The 22,444-nt window shown below is 38.8% G+C and overlaps 2 protein-coding genes across 2 annotated transcripts; one reads left to right on the top strand and one right to left on the bottom strand.

Annotated features, from left to right (window-relative positions):
• The first annotated feature begins 13,755 nt into the window (after positions 1–13,755).
• LOC113123656 (F-box only protein 40) lies at positions 13,756–18,464 on the top strand. Its single transcript, XM_026295872.1, has 3 exons — positions 13,756–13,839; positions 14,894–16,768; positions 17,807–18,464. The coding sequence occupies exons 2-3, from the start codon at positions 14,909–14,911 to the stop codon at positions 17,987–17,989; spliced, it is 2,043 nt and encodes a 680-aa protein (XP_026151657.1). The 5' UTR covers positions 13,756–13,839; positions 14,894–14,908; the 3' UTR covers positions 17,990–18,464.
• A 269-nt stretch (positions 18,465–18,733) lies between these two features.
• On the bottom strand, positions 18,734–20,584 carry ttc36 (tetratricopeptide repeat domain 36). The gene is made up of 3 exons (XM_026298005.1): positions 20,373–20,584; positions 19,962–20,150; positions 18,734–19,042 (listed from the first exon to the last, which is right to left on the bottom strand). Exons 1-3 carry the CDS (start codon positions 20,476–20,478, stop codon positions 18,774–18,776), a joined length of 564 nt encoding a protein of 187 aa, XP_026153790.1. The 5' UTR covers positions 20,479–20,584; the 3' UTR covers positions 18,734–18,773.
• Between the last annotated feature and the right edge of the window lie 1,860 nt (positions 20,585–22,444).

Consider the following 22,444-nt stretch of genomic DNA (forward strand, 5'->3'; position numbering starts at 1 on the left):
TCCAATGCTAAGGCCACAACAATGTTTAAAATGTATATAAAAATGTTTCATTCATTTCCTAATGTCCCTTAAACATATGTACTGATGTAGGATATTTGGTGAACTAAAAAAATAATTATTTTATATTTAGACCATCTATATACATGGATCAGCATTGTATGTTACAGTAGAAACTGAAAAAAAAACAAACAAAGAAAGTGAGCTTGCTGTGCTAAGGGTGAGAGGAAAAGAGAATTAAATCCTCCCAAAATGTTTTTTTCATAAAGTCTATGTTTGTGTGAGAAGCCTATGAATAAATGTATACTGAAACCACAGCTGCATGTGGCTCGCACTGTAATAGGAAAGCACATTATCCCAAAAAGTTTGGACCATGTCTGCCATTTCCTTTTCTCCATTGGACTTTGGATTGAAATACTTCTCCAAATCTACACTGCAGCTCTATCCATTAGTGTGTAATGGAATGCTCACCTCTGATATCTCAATCAAAACTGGAGATATTGCTGAGAAAGTGAAACAGATGCTCTGGGTATGTCAGCAAGTCCCTGCTTAAACAGTGATCACTCATGACAACATCACACTTTTTTTTTAAGTCACTGGCAATAAATGTAGCTTGAAATTGCTGTCTTTTTCTCCAGTGGGACAAGTGTTTGAAAATCAGCAACCGTGAAAGTAGACATAGACATATTATGCAGTAATGACTGACAGGCTTTATGACATATTGCTGTATCCATGTTTCAACAGAATCTGAATATAGAGGGCATTTTTTTATGACTGACAGATTTCTTCCACTGTGAAATTCTCTCTTGATGCCTGGTGATGATGACTTTTCCTGTGCCAAGGAGTTTTCAGTAACCTTTGTCTGAGTGTGTAATATATCACAAAAAGAATTACAGATACAAAGTATGGTGGAGATTAGGCCATGGGTTAATAATCTGAGATAAATGATAACATCTGCACAGTGGCAATGGTAACATGCTGATTGTTTATTAGGTATAATTTATTCCATGTTTACCATATTAGGGTAGTGTATGTCTAACATTGACCAAACAGAGTTTTGCAGCATGTTGCTAAGTCCAAACTAGACAAACGAATATTTTGACCTGATGACCTGGTGACGGTGCTGTAGGTGACATTAGAAGATCATTGTCATTAGAATTCAACCTGTAGGGACCATTGATGTTTGTACATAATCTGTTTGAAAGTATTTTGCAATTGTCAACCTCATGGCAGCACAGTGCAGTTACAGTGTAGTTTTGATATTAGTGATAACTCCATATAGTGTAATAATAATGCATTAGCTGCATCTCTCCATCAGCCCAAATTCTGAAAATTTACTTTACATTCTTCTTAATATCCTTTTTTTGAGTCAGTTTCATTTAACCATAGAAATTCCATTAATATTTTCAGGCTACTCATGCAGCTAATTTTACTAAACCTAACACCATCATAATAAGCGATGCAGCATTTAGATTTATTGACTAAAGACACAGATTACTAATGCTTGCAAAATTGCTGTGAAAATAGAGGCACAAAATTGGTTTGGTGTAAACCCTGAGGTCTAGACACATGTCCTTCTAGGAGTTCTTTAACCCTGCAGGACTTTCAAGAGCACTCGAAGAGCATATGCTGCCCACAGCATGTATAATGACCCCTATCAAAGCCATCAATAACCATAATGGTCGCCCAGACATTTATGTTATAGTTACTGGGATGAGGAATGAGGCATTTAAGTCAGAGGGCAATCTTTGTACACACTGATTTTAAAAAGGTCCTGTTCAGTTTTCATGATTTTGTTATCAAATATCAAATGAGGATAACAGTAATGACCTTTTCAAGTAACAGCAATTTTGTAAAAATTACATTTTAATCAGTACAGCCATATTCCTTAAAGGCAGATTGTCACAATATTGGACCCTAATATAGACACTGTAGCGATAATGTACATCACAGAGGATTTCAACTCCTCTGACTTCAGGTTTTCCAGCTCAAATGCTCCAAAATAATCGGTTTGAAAAGACTTCACTCATTTTTTAATAGTGAAGAGCACAAACATTCCTTTTTAATTGTGTAATAATTCTGATTTTACACATTCTGCAATAGTCCAATAGTCCAACTGTGTATCTGGGCTTCACTTCCAGCTCCTCAGCTACCCCTCAGAAAATAAAATAAAAATAAAATTCTATATTTAATATCTTTGATGACATAGATGTATATAAATGGAGTAGAAATTTAACTTTATGCATTATTTTAAAGCAAGGGTTTCTATAACAGTATACTACTAGAATTACTCATTGCTTTTGTGGCACATTTGCATTCCCACATCTTTTTTAAATGTTATGTTCATAATAATCTTGAATTTCAAAACTTTTACTTTTTCTTTGAACCTGTCCTTTAATTATTATGTGTCATTATTAGTTCATCAGATTTATCAGTATAATATTAAAGATGCATTTATCTTTTTTTCTACCTGTGAAGTAATCAATATGAATAACAGAGAATGCAGTGGTACATTAATATTGATAAACTTAAAAAAAACATAATGCACAGTTTTATTGATTAATTTTTAGAAATGCTGTTGAATAAAACATGGAGTTATAATGTGATGAGTGGAAAAGGTTTGTTAATATAACAAGCTGAAAGTATTTTTTAACATCAAACTGTTTTAGCTTTACCACATTTGTTGGTGTCAAATATCGTTTTAGTATTTTAGCTTTCTACAAGCAAAAATTTCTATAAGCAAAACTTTCTTCAAAATCTAATTCAGTTTAAGTACCATGTTCAACATTGTTACCCACCATGAAATAGTTTTGGAGCATGTAAACTTCATAGGGTACACTGCATTTAAAAAGGAAGTTCTGCTGGTCTGAACAATAATTCAGCATTCAGCACAAGGTATATCAAGAGCTGAGGTTACACATGCGCTCAGACTCAGGTCAGCTCCCTGCTCTATTTGCCAGTTAAATGTTTTCACCTACTGCCCGAGGTGTTGTATATGAGTCCCTGATTAGATGAGCAGAATTCAGAGTAACTGCTCCGCTGCCATGCAGCAAACATCAGTATTATGCCATTGCATTAAATGTTGAATGTCAGCATGCATGATCTCTGGGGTTCTGAACAAATGAATATAAAATAAACACATACAGCATTTAAAGAGATGATTTTATTTGATTTTGTTTCACACCCAAAAATTGAATTCTAGGGAGGTTGCCATATCCCTGGCAATGAGAGCTGTCATTTTTTCATATGCCACAGAAAATACAGCAGGTACAGACAGGCCTGCCAAATTTTTACCACAGCGCCTCAGTGCTGGGACCTGAGGTCAGTGCTGTAAACATGTGAATGGTAGAGCTTGTATTCATTTCTTTTCCATCTTTTATGAACTTTCTCCAAGCTGGGGTTTTTTTCATAAATTAGCTGAGAAAGGGGGTGTTTTGGTTATTATAGTTGTCAGTCAAATACCAAATTAGTCAGTGGATAGTAGCATTACCGCTTTGGAACAGGTGACTAACTAACCCTGCATAAGTGATATAATATGAACAGATGTGAGCTTGTGTGGCTTTAGTTGCATGAAACCCCATTGCAGCTGCTTTAGTAACTTAATTTTTTTGCTTCTTAATTTTCTTCAGCTTTGTTGTTGCTGTTCTGTGTTCATGTCTGTCACCACGTACATTGAATCAGATACCGTCAACTTGAAGTATTACATTTTTGTCCATGCATCCTTTGTATACTCATTCTACAAACATCCTATTACTGAGAAACTTCAAACCACAGATATTCTGATTAAATTGCATGCATGTTCTGAATTAAGGGTCTGTTCCATAATGCACTGATATGAATCAGGAGTTCACACTACACTCTCACTACTGAATTTAAATTAGGAGATGTCAAAGTGAAAAAGGATTTCCAAAGAGTTATTTGTTTGAAGCTGTTGTTCCACGGTCTTCTTAAAAAACGTTATGAAGGTTTTAAGAATCACACATTTCCTACTGAAAAGATGACTGCCATCTAACTACATCACTTCAGTAAGAAATGTATTCACTTTCACATCATCTGGTTGGTCGGTGACATTTACACTTCAGAATGAAAAAACTTGACAGATGCTCCATCATCTTTGCTGTAGATTGAATGTGCAGAGAGTTAGTCTGAAGTTACATATGCAGGGCTGAGTGAAGAACATGACATGGCTCCTTACCTCTAACTAGGAGTAAAAAGAGTCAGTAATGCTGAGTGCACACAGCTCTAAGCACAGTGCTGTGCCAACATGGACACAGAGCACCAGCATGGGCAAGCAGACAGAGAGAGAGAGATGTGATGCTCAGAGTACACCAGGGAACATGCACTTCCCTTTAATTGTGCTTTCATGCCTAAAATTTCAGTTCCAGTTGGTGTTTGGAGAAGTGATGGACACCAGTGGGTTTTCCTGTCTGCAGCCCTTCCTGAGCAGCGTGGACAGCCTTTGGCAGAGAACTAACTGTGACCTTTAGCAACACCAGTGGTCCAACATACAGTGTATGAGACTGGATTTACTGGTTAAGGAGAAAGATTTTCTCTTTTTTGTCCTCTTTTGTCTTACAGAAGTGACTGCCCCTGCTGCTATAAATAAACCTTATTTTTGAGACCTTAAACATGTCTTTGCACTTGGGACAGCAGAGAAGAATGGGATCTAAAAGAGCTTAAATTCCTTGTGTTTGTGGTCTTAAGCTTAAGAAGTACAATAGACATTCTTGGGCCAATCCTATAAGCCATTAGCACAGGATGAGCTGGAAGCATGACAGCAGTGAAGCTACCTATAGTAGCTAGCTAACATCCAGGAGATCTGCAATGGTGAACTGAATTAGTTTGTTATTTTTTAAGGGAAAAAGTGATGAGAAGATATATTATCTGGAAACATACCTCAGCAGTTTTTTTCTTTCTAGCCTGATTTTTATTAAATGCAATTAGTATTAAAATGTTGAAGTTTATGAGATTCTATGAGATTTCTTAATTCTCTGGTATTAAAGTATAATACTGACACGTAAAAATATTTCTTGAAATAATTATTTTCTGGAATGGGCTGGAAAACAAATTCAGTGATAATTAGTGTTAATAAGGCTCATCATGTTTACCGCCATTTAGTAAAATTTCTATTGACCCATAGCGTCACATAAATCTTGTAACATCTTTGCAATTTGATTAATTTCCCAGGTATGTTTTTTTTTTTTTAGAATGTTTTCATTGCTGGGTCAGAGTAGCAAAATGTCCGAGGTTCAGAGATGCTGCAGGTCAGGTAATTGTTCAGTGAATGTTCTCAGACTCAAATCCCTGACTGTGCACTCTCTAATGAACACTGAGCCAAGCATTTTATTACCCAAAGAGATTTAAGATTACACACTCTTTATTTAGCAGTATATTGTGGGTTTATTTTGTGATGGTAATGTTTTCATGCGGTGTGGCTCTGTAAATAGGCAGGACAGTGAATTTTGTTTTCACTTGTGGGATGCTGCATTGTGTATTTTGTAGTAATTGTATTGGAGCTCGCTGGCATCAGTACAGTACATTGTTGAGGCAAATATGCGTTTCCTGTGCCTGCTCCAAGGTTGTGAAATTCTTTGCCACTGGACATTTGCTCTATTGCTGATCTTGGCTTTTTTTAGACAGGCTTTTGATTTTTAGCGGTACAATGACAAACTGTGCTCTTTTTTGTCTTATATTTATTCTGCTGGTTTGTTTTATTCTGTGTCTAGCCCTTTGATTGATGCTTGTTGTGCGTAAAGTGCTATATAAATCAAATTAGACTTGATTTGAAGACTGAAAATGTCTTGAATCATACTTTCTATTTTTAGTCATGAAGCTTTGACCTAGGCCCCTAATGTCCAGTGAAACATGAACAATCTCTTTCCAAAAGACAGTTTAACCTCATTTGGCATTTGGCCTGAATGACACACAGTGTAATGAACTTGCCTGTGTTTGCATCTTGTAACATCTCGTGTATGTGTGTGTATGTGTATGTGTCAGAATACAGTCTAGTCTTGGGTCAGGCTGGGCTGTAAGCCAGCAACATCTGCAAGAGTCTTGTGAGAGTGCTGCATAGAGAAACAGCTGAAGATACCTGATCAGTGTGATGGATGCCTATGAGCCTTGTGTGCACACCGACATGCACACCTGCCTCCTGTGCTCCACTTATTGAATCCATGAATCAATTTAATGAGCAAAGGACGGGGTCAAGACTTCAGTAAACACCATACCAAGCTTTCAGATTTAATGTCTGCCCAACGAATGATACTGTATGCTCAACAAACACCCATTGCAGAGCACTTCCAAAAAATGGGCTCTAAAGCAATCACCATGTACAGAATGTGCTGTTGACTGGTTTTACAGCTTGTGAATAAACATTTTTAACATGCAGTCCAACTCTAGATGAGTTCAATCTAAGAGCACAGTATAATTTATTTGGGTGCCTGGGTGTGGCTGAGTGTGCATGGTAGGGTGAAAGAGTGAGACTTGAGAAAGAAAATCAGACATCCTCTATTGGTAATCAATACTGCAGCAGTGACCTGAGCATTTGCTCTGTGATTCATGCCATTTAGAGCTACAGAGTTAGCTGTCTTACAGAGACAACTCCATGATTTCCCTCAGGAATTAGTCATGGCAAATCCACCCATGTGGCCACTTCCACGTCCAGATAGTCACTAATACCTAATGCCTGCCATCGCCCCACCTCCTGCAGTGAATCCTCAAAAACCTTGTCTGAAAGTCACTGTTATGCTTGTAAAAGTCAGCTTGACATGCTACAGAATTGGTGCACCTTTTCAGTCAAATCTGTTTACATGAACTACTTGTGCTTCATCTTTCAGTGCAATTTCAGGATAAAACAATCACTGTCAACCTCCTGATCTGCACATGCTGTGATTATAAACTTTCCCCTCCACCGATTTAACCACAATAACTAGTCATGAGGTCATCTGACGTGTCGAGGACAAAGCAGAAAGGACGAATGGTTGCTATTTAGATATCTGAGGCAGCAGCATCCCAGGAGTGAATACATTTTTCTTCATCCACTGGGAATGCAGGGGCTAATGGAGCATGAGAGTGGCAGTTCCCCCTGAGCTGTGTAGCTGAGTCACGCCCCCATTTGGAGAGGAGCTGCAGGCAGCAGTTGTGTGAGACTGAGACCAAGAGGGCATGCTGTGAGAGTCTGGGGCAATTCAGGGGTAAACATCAGTGGCAGTAATTGGAGAACAGCACAGCAGGGAATTTCAAACATTTCTGATCCATGGGGCTCACTTGAAAATATCCTGACTATGGACTTTTTGAGTTGATAAGTAGTGATTGTCTGTATGCCAAAGGTCTTTTCAGTTTTTGCAGAGACTGTGCAGAACTCCCCATGATACATAGTCGGCATATATTTTATAGGTCAAGATTTCATTGATTAAATGAGAAGAAAACTCACTGGCTCAGAAGAATTTCCTCTGATCGAGATGCTGAGTATGTTTTAATGCAGTAGTTGCAGTACATGTGAATACAAGCGTAGATAAAGACCTTGTTTGGCTATTAAACACCAGACTGTTTCTGCCTATCACTTTATTTCTCTAATTTAGTAGAGCTCCAGTGGAGCTATTAGTACTGTATTTATAATTAGATTGAATCAATATCTTTAATCATCCATTACAGGTGTTTAAGGAACCTCTTTTCAATCTATCCATTTCTCCTACTTCTCCTGTTTGGCCTGTAAAAGCAGAACATGATAAAATGTAACAATTCAATAATATAGTCCTGAATACAGCCTTTGTGAAGTTTACAATATTCACTTTTCTAGGCTCTTTTATAGAGATGAACCTACATTATGGTAATTTTGAGCCATAGTTTGTGCTGTTATCGTCTTTTTTTGCAATGTGTTGTGCAGTGGAGTTAGGGGTGGGACACAAAATAACACAAAGCATGATAGTATAATGCAAATGCATAACCACTGCCTACAGAGTGCAGCAATCACAGCAGGGACCAGCACAAGAATACTGAAAATGAAACATACGCATTATTTGAGCTTCCAGTATGAATACATCAAAATGTGTATATATGAACACACACACACACACACCCTCACACACACACACACACGCACACACACCTTTAAGGTACACTACTAAACTTGTTGGGAAAGTACAAGGTTAATGGTGGGAGTGGCAGTGGCATCCTGTGGTTCTGCTGAGGTTTCTTATCAGTGTCTGCTTCGTATCACTCAGCCCCACAACAGCAGAAACACACAGGGGCTATTTTGGCTGCACCACCTGAGAAGAAATTATCTTTATCAATATCTGTTGCATGACATTCCTCTCTATTTTCAGTGTGGATCCCAGATAAAATTATAGCAGGCAAACATTAAAAACTGAGTGAAAATAGTAGAAAAAATTATTTGTGTAGAGATACTTTGACTTACAGTTACCCTCAGCATATTTTTGTATCGTCTCTCTTGTCTTCTTTGTCTGCTTGAATTTTGCTGCATCCGCTCAATAATGATGTCCCCTTCGTTCATAATAAAATGTTTGGGACAAGTATTGCCATATTGATTCTGTCCTAGGCCAAAAAAATATACAGGTCATCTGTGCAAGCAGCTTCTTATGAGCCATAGTTAGTGTCTATTGTCAGGTGAGCTCTAGAAAACATAGCAATTATGATGTGCTTCAGGAGTATCTATGGTAAAAAAGAAACAAATACTAACCAAGCATTTATATTAAAATATTTTTGTTTCAAGAGTGCATCAAGTGTATAGGAACTGCTTGAATTATCACTAAAGCCTTGAATTACAGCTTGTTTATGTTTATATTAAGTTTCAGCCTCATTAACCTTCTGTCAGAACTCATTTCCAGCCAATAAGCTTTGATAAACCTCTGAAAGGTAAGCTACTTGCTAACAACCAACTAAAGACACTTTCTCAAGAGTTTGAGCCAAAACAAAGCTAAAAAACAAAATCAAAATTAGATTCATCATGTGGACAGAAAAATGACCATAATGAACACATGCAATCCATTTATACGGAAGCCATTTGGCCAAAAAAAATAACAATACATGTTTTATTTTAAACCTAATGTCCATATCACTATAAAGTAGCTGTTAATGGTTTTTGTATTTGCTTCTGGCCAGTCACATAAGTAAAGCAGTGTCACAGATGTGTAACAATATGGACATACAGTAGATGTGGGGAAATAAATAAATAAATAAATAAAAACTGAAGAGGAATGAAAGCTTTATGCTCTCTTGACATTTGTGTGCCAAGGAACTGTCAGACCCAGACATATGCCAAGCTTAACACAAAGGCACAAAAATGTATAAACACATTCACATGCAACCAGGCAACTGACTGGACATCATGCTAGCAGTGACAAAAATGTGGATGTCTGGCAAAGTTTCACATTTAAAAGTTCCCTCTGCAGGGACACCACATAAATGATAAATGGCTTCAGTGCACTTTATTTAACTTGTCTTCACCAAACTGCTACTTTCATGAATTTTATATGATCTGTCGTTTATTATAACTGAATATTGGGCATGAGATGATTTCGTGTTGTAAGCTTCCCTTACACTGTGTCCTTCTTATTAGGCAGACATTAGAAAAACAGGTGGACCGAAATGTCTCATTTACAACTTTTAAGATTGTGTGATTCTTCCACATATTCATCAATAATGATGCAAAATGACACAAAGTACCCTGCCCAGAGGGGAAACTGCACAGACTTCATTACAAGGTACCTTTAATTAGTTATTGTAATTAAAAGCAGAATATTGGGTGCAGAAAGGCTGGAAGCAAAATGTATATGCCCACAAACATTTGCATGGTTATTGGTCAGGGTTAGCAAACCAGTTTTTTCTCAGTCATGTCCAACAAGCAGCTGGAGATTTAAATTGTGGAGGGATTTAAGAGAAAACATGTATGACACCTTTTTAATTAAATGGAAAGGGAGGTGGGTGGCTGTATAATGAGAAGGTGAAAACTAGGTGTGAAGTTAGGTTATCTAAGTTTTCTTTCCTATTTTTGCTGTCCATATGCTACAATATGTTGTCCAAAAGGAGCTCAATATACATACATACATATATATATATATATATATACCAGCTTATTATGCCAGCAGAGTATCTGATGACATAATAAGCTGGTCAAGAGAGGATGTAGAAGCCACTGATGTCTTCTCCCCCCTAATCCAGCATCCTGAGACTGTACGCTAAGAGGAAGGAAGGAGGCCAGGGACTGGTGAGCGTCAGAGCCACCATCCAAGATGAAACAACAAAGATCCATGGGTACATCAGGAAGATGGCCCCAAGCGATGGAATACTTAGTGAATATCTCAGGCAACAGAAGCCCGATGCAGAGGAAGAAGAGCAAGAACCATCATGGCAGGACAAACCCCTGCACGGCATGTACCACCGACAGATAGAAGAAGTGGCTGATATCGAAAAGTCCTACCGGTGGCTGGAAAAAGCTGGACTGAACGACAACACAGAGGCACTAATTGTAGCAGGACAAGAACAGGCCCTGAGCACAAGATCGATAGAGGCCGTGATCTACCACACCAGGCAGGACCCCAGGGGCAGGCTGTGCAAAGATGCCCCTGAGACCATCCAGCACATAACAGCAGGTTGTAAGATGCTAGCAGGCAGAGCATACTTGGAACGCCATAACCAAGTGGCCGGCATAGTGTACAGGAACATCTGTGCCGAGTATGGGCTGGAGGTCCCAAGGTCAAAATGGGACACACCTCCAAAGGTGATGGAGAATGACCGAGCTAAGATCCTGTGGGACTTCCAGATACAGACCGACAAACAGGTGATGGCTAACCAACCAGACATAGTAGTGGTGGACAAACAGCAGAAGAAAGCCGTAGTGGTAGATGTAGCAATCCCAAGAGATAGCAACATCAGAAACAAGGAACACGAGAAGCTGGAGAAATACCAAGGGCTGAAAGAAGAGCTAGAAAAGATGTGGAAGGTAATTGGCAGTCTCAGGGCTGTGACCCCCAAACTGGGAGAGTGGCTCCAACAGATCCCAGGAACAACATCAGAGATCTCAGTCCAGAAGAGCTCAGTGCTAGGAACAGCTAAGATACTGCGAAGAACCCTCAAACTCCCAGGCCTCTGGTAGAGGACCCGAGATTGAGGAAGACACACACACACCACCCATAGGGGTGAGAAGGGAAATTTTTTTTATATATATATATGTATATATTTCACCTCTGCATGCTCCACGTAGTTTTATGGAGTGTTATCTGCAAATTAAAAGTCTATTCATGCTTCAGCTGAATTTATGTGTTTCACGTGACCCAAACATTCAGTCATTTCTTAGCATACAGTCTTTTGTTTTTCAGTCTAAAAGTCCAAACTGTGCTCAGCTTTGAGTTGGTACATTTTCATTTTCATTATACATTTCCATATTTGTCAACAGCTTATTTATAGGCCTCTGCTGGGTCGAGATGTGTAATAAACACAGTACCAGCACAGTTTCCTGGGTCTTTGGCTATTCAGCAGTAGCACATTTCTCTATGTTGTCCCAATGATTTCGGCTTATTAATATGTTTTGCCAGGTACTGTATAATAAACTAGATGGAAATCCCAAAGTGGAGGCAATCTTTAAAAGGAATGGCAATAAGAGGAATATCTCAGAGAATTGGGTGAGATTTGTAGGAAGCTCTGCAGCCAATATAAGGGATGTACTGTACTCAGTGTGTTGGTGAAGGCAGGAAGCCCTTCAATATAAAACTTGAAATTAGTGAGGCTTTCATTAGACCTGCTGTGTGCAGAAAGTTTTAAATGGCTTGAATATTAATCAAGTTTTACTTTTTTTTTCTTCTGCCATCTAAAACTGTCCAGTCATTGCAGAACATTAAATTAGAGTTAAATGACAGGGAGCTTGCATGAATCATTAACCCGTAGCATCAGAATGGCTAAAATCTGTGCTACTAAAAAGGGACAAGCTGTAATTATCCCCTCTTTGAGCTGCCAGGTTGCATAAAAGCTCATTCTGAGTGTTAAAAGGAATTTTATTAAATGAGACTTCTATGTTCTGGTAAAAATGTTGTTACTTTACAGCTGATTAGTAAAACATAAAACTCAGATTTTTTTCCAATGAAGGAAGATTGGGGGAGTGGGGGAGGGGCACATCAAAATTTCTTTTCTGGGGATAAAATATTTCATTATTTAACCACAAAGTCTTGAGGTACATTAAGATTTTGCAAGCAAGAGCTGGCCAAAATGACAACTAAGAGAAAAGTCAGATAACAACGTGCTTCAAACATAACAATGCACAACAACTTATGGCCCAGTAAAGCTTAGTTATTTACAACAATTACAGGAGATGATTGATTCCACTCTCACATCTCTTTGTCAAAAATCCTTTAAATCTAGTGTAGCAGAATAGTAAAAACAGGAGAAACGGTTACTGTACCCATGAAGACAAAATCTGCCAAGTCTCCCCTGTGGCGCATGCAGTAACTGGCCTTTTTATTTATTATTCACTGACTGTTGCTGATCAGGATTTTGTGGGTTATTCTGGTTAATAAGCATACTAAATCTTAACCTTAACATAAATTGCTGGACCTGGTCAGTCTATGGTTAAATGGCCATTCACCAATGCCTGAGGAGAGCAAAGCAACAAGCAAAGCTGCTTATTGTTAACACTCAGCAATCTTTGCTGAAGTTCAAAAGCAACAGTGCACATTAAAGTTTCAACTTCAAATCAAAACTTATTTTAAATTAGTCATTTGCAGTGGTACAAAAATACAGAACTAATTAATTGTTCCTACATGTTTCAAATCCCTTGTAAAATTGTTTTTGACTAATCTAATGCCAACAATAGAACTCTCCAGCCTCAACTTTGCTGCTGTTGTATAGCAACAAGACAGAAATAGAAAGCATTTTTCTACATTGAAGTCTCTCGCTCTCTCTGTCTCTCTCTTGATGAAATGTATGCTGATTACAGAATCTATAGAGAGCGAAGCAGCAGCCTCTGATAAGCTCTTCATTGTAATCCCTGCCAGGTGAAAAAAAAGTTGAAGACTTGCAGCTGCAGATTGTGGACCGAGCACATTTACCACAGGAGGAGGAAATATGTGTCAGGAGGTGTTGTCAGGGCAATGTGGGGGAGTGAAGGCAGTGATAGTTCAGCCAGCCTTAATGTAAATGAGTGTAATTAGTTAAAGCTAGTTAGACTGGATCAGTGCCCCATTATGCTGCACAACACAGTATCTACATCTGGTTGAACAAGAGGACATGAATGACTAACACTGAAGGACAGGTATGTAGTTTTCAATCAGTGCAAATCATCATGAACAAACTGATTCCTGAACAAATCTTTGAATTTTGTCTGACAGCTCCTGGGGTAATGTTGCATTTTCAAAAGTGTGTCGCTGACATCTAGTGGATAAAACTGATCAAGACAAATCAGTTTGTAATACTGTGTAACACTCCCGTGTATATTGTTTTTACTGTGTATATAAAAAACATAATCACATTTAATAATAATTTCATATTTCTAAAAACTAAATACAAATATTATGACTCAAATAAAATGTAAAAGGTCTCCAATATAATGCATACACAGAAGATGCATTGATCATGTTAAGATGGTGGTTTTGACCATACAGTAGTTAAGCAGTTGAAAATGTTGATTATCTGCTGTCATCACCAACCTCTCACAGTGAAGCAGTGGGCTAGGCTGTAACTTGACCTTGACTCTTAATGGCTGTGTGACAATGGTGCCCCGTCCCACTGCCCTGTCTGCCCTGCTGTTGTGTCTATTTATAACGCCCAGACACAGTGCAGGGGTTATTCAGAGGTGCCAGCAAACACAAGGTGACAGCCACAGAGGAACAAAAGGTGAGAAATTTCACTGTTGTTGTTCCTTTTGTTCACATTTTATCTACCAAAACTTGGATTTCGTTGTTTTCGGAAAGTTTTTTGTTGACCTGAATATGTAGCTACTTTGTGTAAATTATATATTGTATGTTTTTTATTTTTTACATCTATTTTAAAATTAAATTTAAATTATTAAATTATTATTAAAAGTGCCTTATTGGAAGTGTTTTATAATGATTTGTGGAAGTAACTCTGTTTTTGGGACAGCATGGTGGCTGAGTGGTTAGCACTGCTGCCTCACAGCACGAAGGTCTGGAGTTCAGTCTTTCGGTGTGGAGTTTGCATGTTGTTCCTGTGCTTGTGTGGGTTTTCTCCAGGTACTTGCTCAGCAGATGTTGACTAGACTGAGGGGGTAAATTATAATTTGGTTGGTACACTGATTCTTTTCATTATTGGTATCATCATGCTGGGAGGTGTTTATATATCCAAGTGGCTGCATGAAGTCACACTGAGGGATTGTGGTTGAGTGGTTAGCACTGTTGCCTCACAGTAAGACGGTACCCCGTTTGAAACCCGGCAGGAGCCTTTCTGTGTGGAGTCTGCATGTTCTCCCTGTGCTTGTGTGGGTTTTCTCCAGGTACTCTGGTTTCCTCCCACAGTCCAGAAACATGTATGTCAGGTTGATTGGTGACTCTAAATTGCCCATAGGAGTGAGTGTGAGTGTGTGAGGTTGTTTGTCTCTATGTGGCCCTGTGATGGACTGGGGACCTGTCCAGGGTGGACCCCTGCCTTTCACCCAGAGAGAGCTGGGATAGGCTCCAGCAGATCCCTGTGACCCTGGTTAAAGAATAAGCGGGTGTAGAAAATGGATGGATGGATGGATGGAACTCTATTTCTAAGTGATACATTTCTACATACAGATAATACATGAAAATCATGTTTTTTGTGCCACTTTTCTCAGACTGTTATTTTCTTCTGTTGCTACGGTAAAATGGTGCAAAGTGCATTTGTTTTCATTATTTGAAGACAACATTTTTAAAACAGGGTTTCAAATCAGATTTTTTTTTTTCTAAAGGTGAAGAGCACAAAAATGTCTGTTGGGCATCATAAGCATTGTGAAAAGTGCTACAATGTACACTGTCAAGTCCCGGTGCAGATCTCCATATCATGCATGGTCATCAAGTGTCCTAAAACCTGTGGTGCCATACTCCATATGTGCAAGCAAGAGGAGCACCAGCGTCTCTGCCCCAATGAGACAGTACCGTGTCTCAATGCCAGCTATGGCTGTCCTCTCACCATGCTGCGCCATAGGCTGGCCAGACACCTGGAGGTCTGTCCTGCCAGCGTGGTCTGCTGCTCTCAGGAGTGGAACCGTTGGCCTATTTTAGAAACTGATCAGACTTTCTACAGAAATGTTTCAGAAAAACCTCAAACTGAGCTGCACCTCGATGTTGCTATGGCTCTCAGGGACCAAGACCTGCTGTTCCAATCTATCAAAATGAAGAACATTTTTCCTGAGCTGATGAAGGAGGATCCTGTCCTTCAGGATATTGCTGTCGGGGTCAACTGCCCAGCAGAAGAAGCGGCCTGTTCTTTGGATTGCAGTGAATTTGCAAAAAATGGCTTTGCAATGGTGGAGGAAAAACAGCCGTGTCAAGGGGAGAGGGATGATTTGGCACAAAGCATAGATGTGGAGAGTATTCAGAACTATAGCTCCTGGGAGAAGATTTTCACAAAAGAGATGGATGGATGCAAGCAAACTGTCAAAAACCTGAATAGGAGGGAGAAAAAAGGAAAAGAGGAGGCACAAGAACCATCAAACTGTCAGGGAGAGATAAGAGACTCACACCTGAACCAGGAGAGTTCTTCTGCTGCTCAGAGAGTGGATGGTGCAACTGGCCTTGCACCATGGCAAGACGGGGTCCTTGAGAGATTAGGAAAAGAGGTGAACATTGCAGAATATAACATGTATCTAGTGCACAATGGGACAATGTTGATTAACTTTGGCCAACTTGCTGCTTGCACCCCAAGAGAAAAGGACTTTGTTTATGGGAATCTGGAGCCCATCGAGGTTAAAACTGTCCGTTCGTTTAATGTTCCCACCAGCTATCGAGCAAAGCGGAGTCATCTGAAAGACCCGACACACAAGGCCAAGACCACACACCAAAGTACTGACACTGCAGATTTGGGCGTCTCAGTTGAGGATCTTCCAAATTGTGATGTGGTCAGTGCCACACTCCTGTGCTCCCTGGAAAAGGAACTGAAAGGACATTTAATTTCAGAAAGTGTTGGAATAGATGGAATTTATGTCGATATAGGAACACAAACATACAGCTTTTCCTCTGCTCCATTCAAAATAGATGCATCCCTGGCTGATGTCATAGCAGACAAACCTTGGGGACTTTATGTAGACATTGAAACTGAACCTGTCACTAGAAGACATAACAAAACAAGTTCAGCCTTCAGCTACATGTGTGGCCACTTCTTTCGCCGTGATGAATACCGCTCTCATTTCAGAAATGTCCACTCTGACATCCAGGCCTCTCTAAGTGGCTGGTTACAACAACGTTGCCCCTTAGCATACCTCGGGTGTACTTTCGCACAGACAAGGTTGCAACCTGCAGGTCAACAAGCTACAATCAAATTCTGCCAAGATGTCAGCACCTTTGTTCTCCAGCCACAAGTCCTGTCATCCCTCTTTGAAGGCGGGAAAAAGATCCCTCAGAGAAATGGTTCACATAATCTGGATCTCCTGAGCAGGTTGCCACTGGAGATCCTTCAGCACATTGCTGGTTACCTTGACAGTTTTACTTTATCTCAGCTGTCCCAGGTCTCTCATCTGATGAGACAGGTGTGTGCCACATTGTTGCAGGAGAGAGGGATGGTCTCCCTCAAGTGGGAGAAAAAGACATATTCCCATGGAGGAACCTCCTGGAGATGTCGAAAGAAAGCAAGTATTCTTAACATTGTTTCAAAATTAAATCTATGACTTTGGACTAATTGCTTGTTCTGTTAACTGAAAGGCAGAATAACTTTTTATCATATCAGTTTTATCTACTGATTCATATGATATTTATACTGATTGAGTGCTACCATTCCAACTTGTATGTTGCTTTCCTCTCAATTTTTACACAGTAAAAGATAAGTAAACACAAGACAAACTCCTGTGTCAGTTCCCCTTTAGTATCTGGTAAGTGTTGTCTGTGACTGGAGTTATGAGAATTATGTTCAAGGTCGAAATTTCAAGTCAACAACAGTTGACTCACAACTGGTGAATTTTAAGCATTTAAATTCAGTTTTTCTCTAATAAAACTTATCCCTGAAATGTCATCAAATGCAGGATAAATGCATGTCGGCTAATTTTAACAGCAAGTGCACAATGTATTAAGAAGTTAAGGTCGTTTATGTCAAATGAACACACCTATGATATTTCTGACAATCACAGGGAAACAATAAACAAATAAAATAGTAGTAAAATAAATATTTTGACAGCCCATGCCAAAATCTTTTTACCAACTTGCAATAAATGCGAATAAACATGGGGAAAAACACTGGAGGTTATAACGGTTACAATACAAACACCTAAGTGTATTTTTACAATTACTATTTCAGTACTGACATGATCATGGGACAAAGGGTGTGCTGATGATATCAGTTGTGTGGAATGGCCCGAGGCCTCACTGCCAGTAAACTGAGTGCTACCATATCAAGTCAGATATGTGATCATTCATGGGAACATGGGATATTGATAAGACAGTGTGTGACAGCTGACGATTTGCTTTCCAAATGTAAGGCATATTTTTGTATAAATTTGTAATGGATGAAAACAAAAATATCATCATGTCCTGACATGATAAAAAAGCTATGTGATCTAGATTCCATGGATATTAAAAATATATTTATCCTCATGGCTGTGTAGCTGCAGAACAGCTGATAGATGCCATGACAGCAGCCTCCTACACTTTAGCTCTGTCTCTGTTTTCTGCAGGTTTGGGAGTTCAGCTCACTGTTTTCCTATGTGGACAGATGGAGCTTCAGCAATGCACCTTCCATGTCAGCTCACCTGAAAACGTGCTCCTTCTACCAGAGAGAGGAACGCACCGAGCCGGTGGCTTTAGCTTGCCTTGGAGAGGTCAGAGACAAACTTGGAGAAGTAAAGCATAAAAGATGATGCTCAAAGTCCCGGAGCTCAGTGGATAAATTACAGTATGAGCAATGCCATGTCAAGAATTACTCAGACTCTGCATATACAGAAAAGTAAAAAAAGGAATTCAGGTGCTCTGTGCTCAGGCCCTGTAGATTGATGGTCTACTCTACTTTCTTGTTTCATTTTCTTAAATCTCTTCATGTGGTGTTTTTAGAGTTTATTGGAAAAAGATGAAACTTACATAAGGGCACAAAATTTGCAAATTTCGTGATATGATATTTGTATTCTCTGATATCTGTGATATTTTGTTGATTTTTCATAGCAGATTAGACAGCTTCTTTCAGTTCTTTCATTGGTGTGCTGAAAAGCCTCACTTCAGTGAAATAAGGGCAGCAGATGTTGCTAATGTTAACTGACATGACATGACTGACATCTGCTGGATAAAAGCTGAAGTACCTGATCTGTCTGTAATGGTGTCTTCACACACTGTAAAATCTTGGTGTTTGAATGCTGAACATGATATCACATGTCCTCTGTGCCATATTTGATTAAATGCAGCAGTGCATGCTTTGTGATGAGAACGCTGACATCTTTGTTTCCAATTTAGACTGTCTTTGTTTTTGTCAACTTTGACAACTGTGATCTATGTATGTGGGTCACAAACATTACATGTTATATAAAAAAACCTGACATGCAGTTGACAATTTATTTTACAGCAGCACTCTTAAAAGAATAAAAAAGGCAATAATAATTAGAAATACTCTTTTATCAATGACAGACATTTTTAATAGAGGATTGTTTACAATAACTATTGCATATCAGACACTTCTGGATTACGTAGTTTGTTGATCACCTTTGACAGCATTTTGTTGCACAGGGCTGCATATGGATTAAGAAGCACAGCCTGTTGTCGAGCAAATTCACTTCCAAGTGCAGCTGCTTTCTCAAAATCTGCTCTGGCTTCATCGTCCTGGCCTGCTAATCTACATAAAAGGCCTCTTTGCACCAGTGCCTGGCAAGCAGCTCTTCCAGTGCTGCCGCTCAGAGAGATGGCCTGGTTCAGGTCCTCAAGGGCTCCTGAGAGGAGAGAAAACTCTGTCAGACACATATGTCCAGGAAGTTTAGCTTCAGTTTGTCATTTTTTATAGGCTACTACATCTGGTCTTAAACTCAGTCAGTATTGTGTAATCTAAATTGACAAGACTAAAATGCCAATCTGAAGTTCTTTATTAATTCAAAAAGTACAGCAATCTGAAAGCTATTAATAATCTCAGTGCCTATACATGTAATACATAATATTATCAAAAAAATACTGCAGTACTCAAAATTATTTGCCATTATTTGCCAACAAACTGCAAAGCATCACATATGAAGCGAAACTCAAATTTTAGTCACACAGGATGGAACAATATACACAATATATACAGTATAAGGAACATGATGTTATTGGCAAAGTATTTTCCTGTGTAAAACTCCACAGCAATACCACATAGTCCAAAGAGGTTCCATAAGGCAAAAAAAAAATAAAAATCCAATTTAAGTAACAGGTATTAGGCCTGTTGCATTTATAATTTTTGTAATGGTAATTATAAAACATGGAATCTATAAAGGGCAGCCTGGTGGATGAGTGGCTAGCACTGTTGTAAAAGTCATTAATTTAAGTTGACCAAATCAAAAGTGCAAATGAAAAGAAGATCACAAGGAATTTTTAAAGGAATTCTTACATTTTGAAATGACAAGTCAGATATGATTTGAGCAAAACAATGTTATTCTGTTATGTACCTGTATATAACCCTGCCATCCTTGGGACAGACAGCAGGTAAAAGAACCTAACACCAGGTTAACTCAGAGCATGTATGGTAGCAATGTTAACAACAGTGCCTCAGCTAGACAAAGCTCTGATATTGTGTCATGCTGGCCTCAGACGCAGCAGTCTAATATGTCGGCACACCTTGTAGTCTATGGAAAGGGGCATTATTGAATTTGTGGCATGTACCTGCTGTGTTTCCCTTTAGCCGCAGGGCCTGTGCCCGGTTATTATAGGCTGAGGCTCGCTGAGGCAGGATCTGGATTGCCTGGCTGAACAGTTGAAGTGCAGTTTGCAAATCCCCAGCCTCTGCTGCCGAGACACCCCGCATCTCCAACTCTTTCACTTGCTTCAGCAACTCTGTGTTGAAGCCACTGTCTGGAAGGAGAAGATAAACAGGTTGAAAAAGCACTCAAACTCAATTGACAGGTACCGTGGCAAGGAAAACACAGAAATGTCACCCAAAACTCAACTTGGATTAAAATGTCATGTTTTTTTAGTCCAGGAATGGAATGCATTCAAATAAATTCAATATGCTATGAAATGATAAACATAAAAAGCCATGACATGATATGTAGAGACACATCAGGTTGTGCTCACCATAATCAATTAATTCTTCCTCTTGGTTCAGGCCAGGGATGTCTCCAAAGGGGGTGGTGGGATTGAATATAGCCTGGAGTACAGCTCTGTCATGTTCCGAGGCCATTTTACCAGTATCCGTAAAGACAGTGAGAAAGACGGCAAAAAAGAAAACTCATGACACCAAAATTACAGCTGGGTGGGAAATTCTTTTTCTTGCCTAACTTCACCATTTTCCCCCAGCCAATCAAAAAAGGGGGTGGAAGCAGAGGTGGACTTTGAGATCTGCCTGCACTAAAGCACATCTGTACTTGGTTAACTCAGAAATGCAGGCCAGGATAACTGCAAGATGCAGAGATCCTGTTATAGGGGTAAAATAACACAGGGTGAAAATGCTTTCAGAGATATTCTATATAATGATTTGTGCAGTGCATAGTGATGAAAAAGCTTTTAGCATAGTGTCCAAAGCTCCTGGGATTAGGAGTTACTGAATTTTCAAAAATACAGCAATAAAGGAAGCATTCAGAGTAATTACTTCAATAAAAGAAGCATTACTATAGTATGTAAATACTCTGCATTCAGAAAATGACTTAAATCAAATCATATATTGATTACCAGAAGATTTATTTAAAATACTAAAAGTATTCATTACTCAGAGTACACCCCACCCTGTCAATGTAAAATATGTATACATTATCATTTTGTTTCTACTGGTGTATTTTAAATATTCCATGGAGTTGTGGGCATTCTTCAAGGTATATTGTGACTGCTTATTATAGTATTTGCTATTTAAATTACTAATAATGCATCACAATTTTTCTGATCACATAGTATTTTGGATGTAAAATAGGTATTTGTGCCTAATTTTTGAAAGCCTACGCACACCCACACCACTTTAATCACTATTAATAGTTATATAGAGAGTTTTGTGACATGCAATTTGAAGTTTACTACAGACCTAAGGCTTAAGTATTAAAAAAAAAGTGTATAAAGTTGCATAACATGGAAATACATAAGTATAAGAACCTCTGAATGGTTTTTAGATTAGATTAGATTAGATTAGATTAGATTAGATTAGATTAGATTAGATTAGACTGGATTAGACTTTTTGATTTGTTCCATAGTCAGGGTCATTCAGGTGCCACAGTAAGTAATCATATTAAAAATGAGCTTGGAAAAACACACATAACAATAGCAGTCACACAAAAAGTGATGTACATGTGAGAATCAATAGTACGGTTAGTGAGTAAGATGTCAGCGACAGATGGTGTAAACTATGTTTTTGAGTACAGTACAAGATACACATAATTAATAGAAAATCCATCCACCCATTTTCTATACCCTCTTATTCCTTAATCAGGGTCACAGAAAACCTGTTTTTGCTCAACTACCTCTGTGTTATTGCAGTACTGCTTCCGGCCACGGGTGGCAGTACTGTCGCTGAGCATTAGAGATGCGCGGATGAGCTAAAATGTCACCCACTGATTCAATTAAATTATCCTGCCTTAACCTGAAGAACCTATAATTTTCTCTGAGATAGATATCTGCACCCGATTGTCACTTTAATTACTCTAATTCTAATGTAGGCTACTCTTAAGGTTTGGGGGGAACGTTAGGCTCAGATAAAGATGAGAAGAAACACATTTTGACAAGGACAGATCTGACTTTCCATAGTGTCTCTCCAAAGTGTTTGTATTTGACACATTTTGTCTAGTAAACAACTTTTGTAACACCAGTTTATTTTTTGTGGTTAAAAATTGTTACGGGCCAAAGTTGCATTTAGCATCAGTGTTATCTTGACAGAGCAGGTGGCTGAGTTTAATGACTTTTACTCTTCATACTTGTATAGAAACATCCTAAACAATGTGGAAACATTGCCCAGCAACTCCAGGAAGCAGTTGTTTCTTAATAGCCTTTCAAAATAAGGCCAACAGATCTGTGGGAGAAAAATTGCCGTCCTGCTTCTGAGCTGTTGCGTTGCTGCCTCCAGAGCAACTAAAATTGCTCATGTTCTTACCATCATCAGGTTTGAAACACTGTTTTTCTTGTGCATTGCTTGCATCAGAATAGGTTTTATAACAGGATTCTGCAAC

The sequence above is a fragment of the Mastacembelus armatus genome, chromosome 13 (assembly GCF_900324485.2).
Source record: "Mastacembelus armatus chromosome 13, fMasArm1.2, whole genome shotgun sequence".
Lineage (NCBI taxonomy): Eukaryota > Metazoa > Chordata > Actinopteri > Synbranchiformes > Mastacembelidae > Mastacembelus > Mastacembelus armatus.

Excerpts from the sequence above, each read along its gene's own strand:
- LOC113123656 (XM_026295872.1), top strand. The coding sequence starts at position 14,909 with ATGTCTGTTGGGCATCATAAGCATTGTGAAAAGTGCTACAATGTACAC. Across the intron at positions 16,769-17,806 it reads CCTGGAGATGTCGAAAGAAA|GTTTGGGAGTTCAGCTCACT; the intron begins GCAAGTATTCTT and ends TGTTTTCTGCAG.
- ttc36 (XM_026298005.1), bottom strand. The coding sequence starts at position 20,478 with ATGGCCTCGGAACATGACAGAGCTGTACTCCAGGCTATATTCAATCCC. Across the intron at positions 20,151-20,372 it reads GGAAGAATTAATTGATTATG|ACAGTGGCTTCAACACAGAG; the intron begins GTGAGCACAACC and ends TTCTCCTTCCAG. Across the intron at positions 19,043-19,961 it reads GCTAAAGGGAAACACAGCAG|GAGCCCTTGAGGACCTGAAC; the intron begins GTACATGCCACA and ends CTCTCCTCTCAG.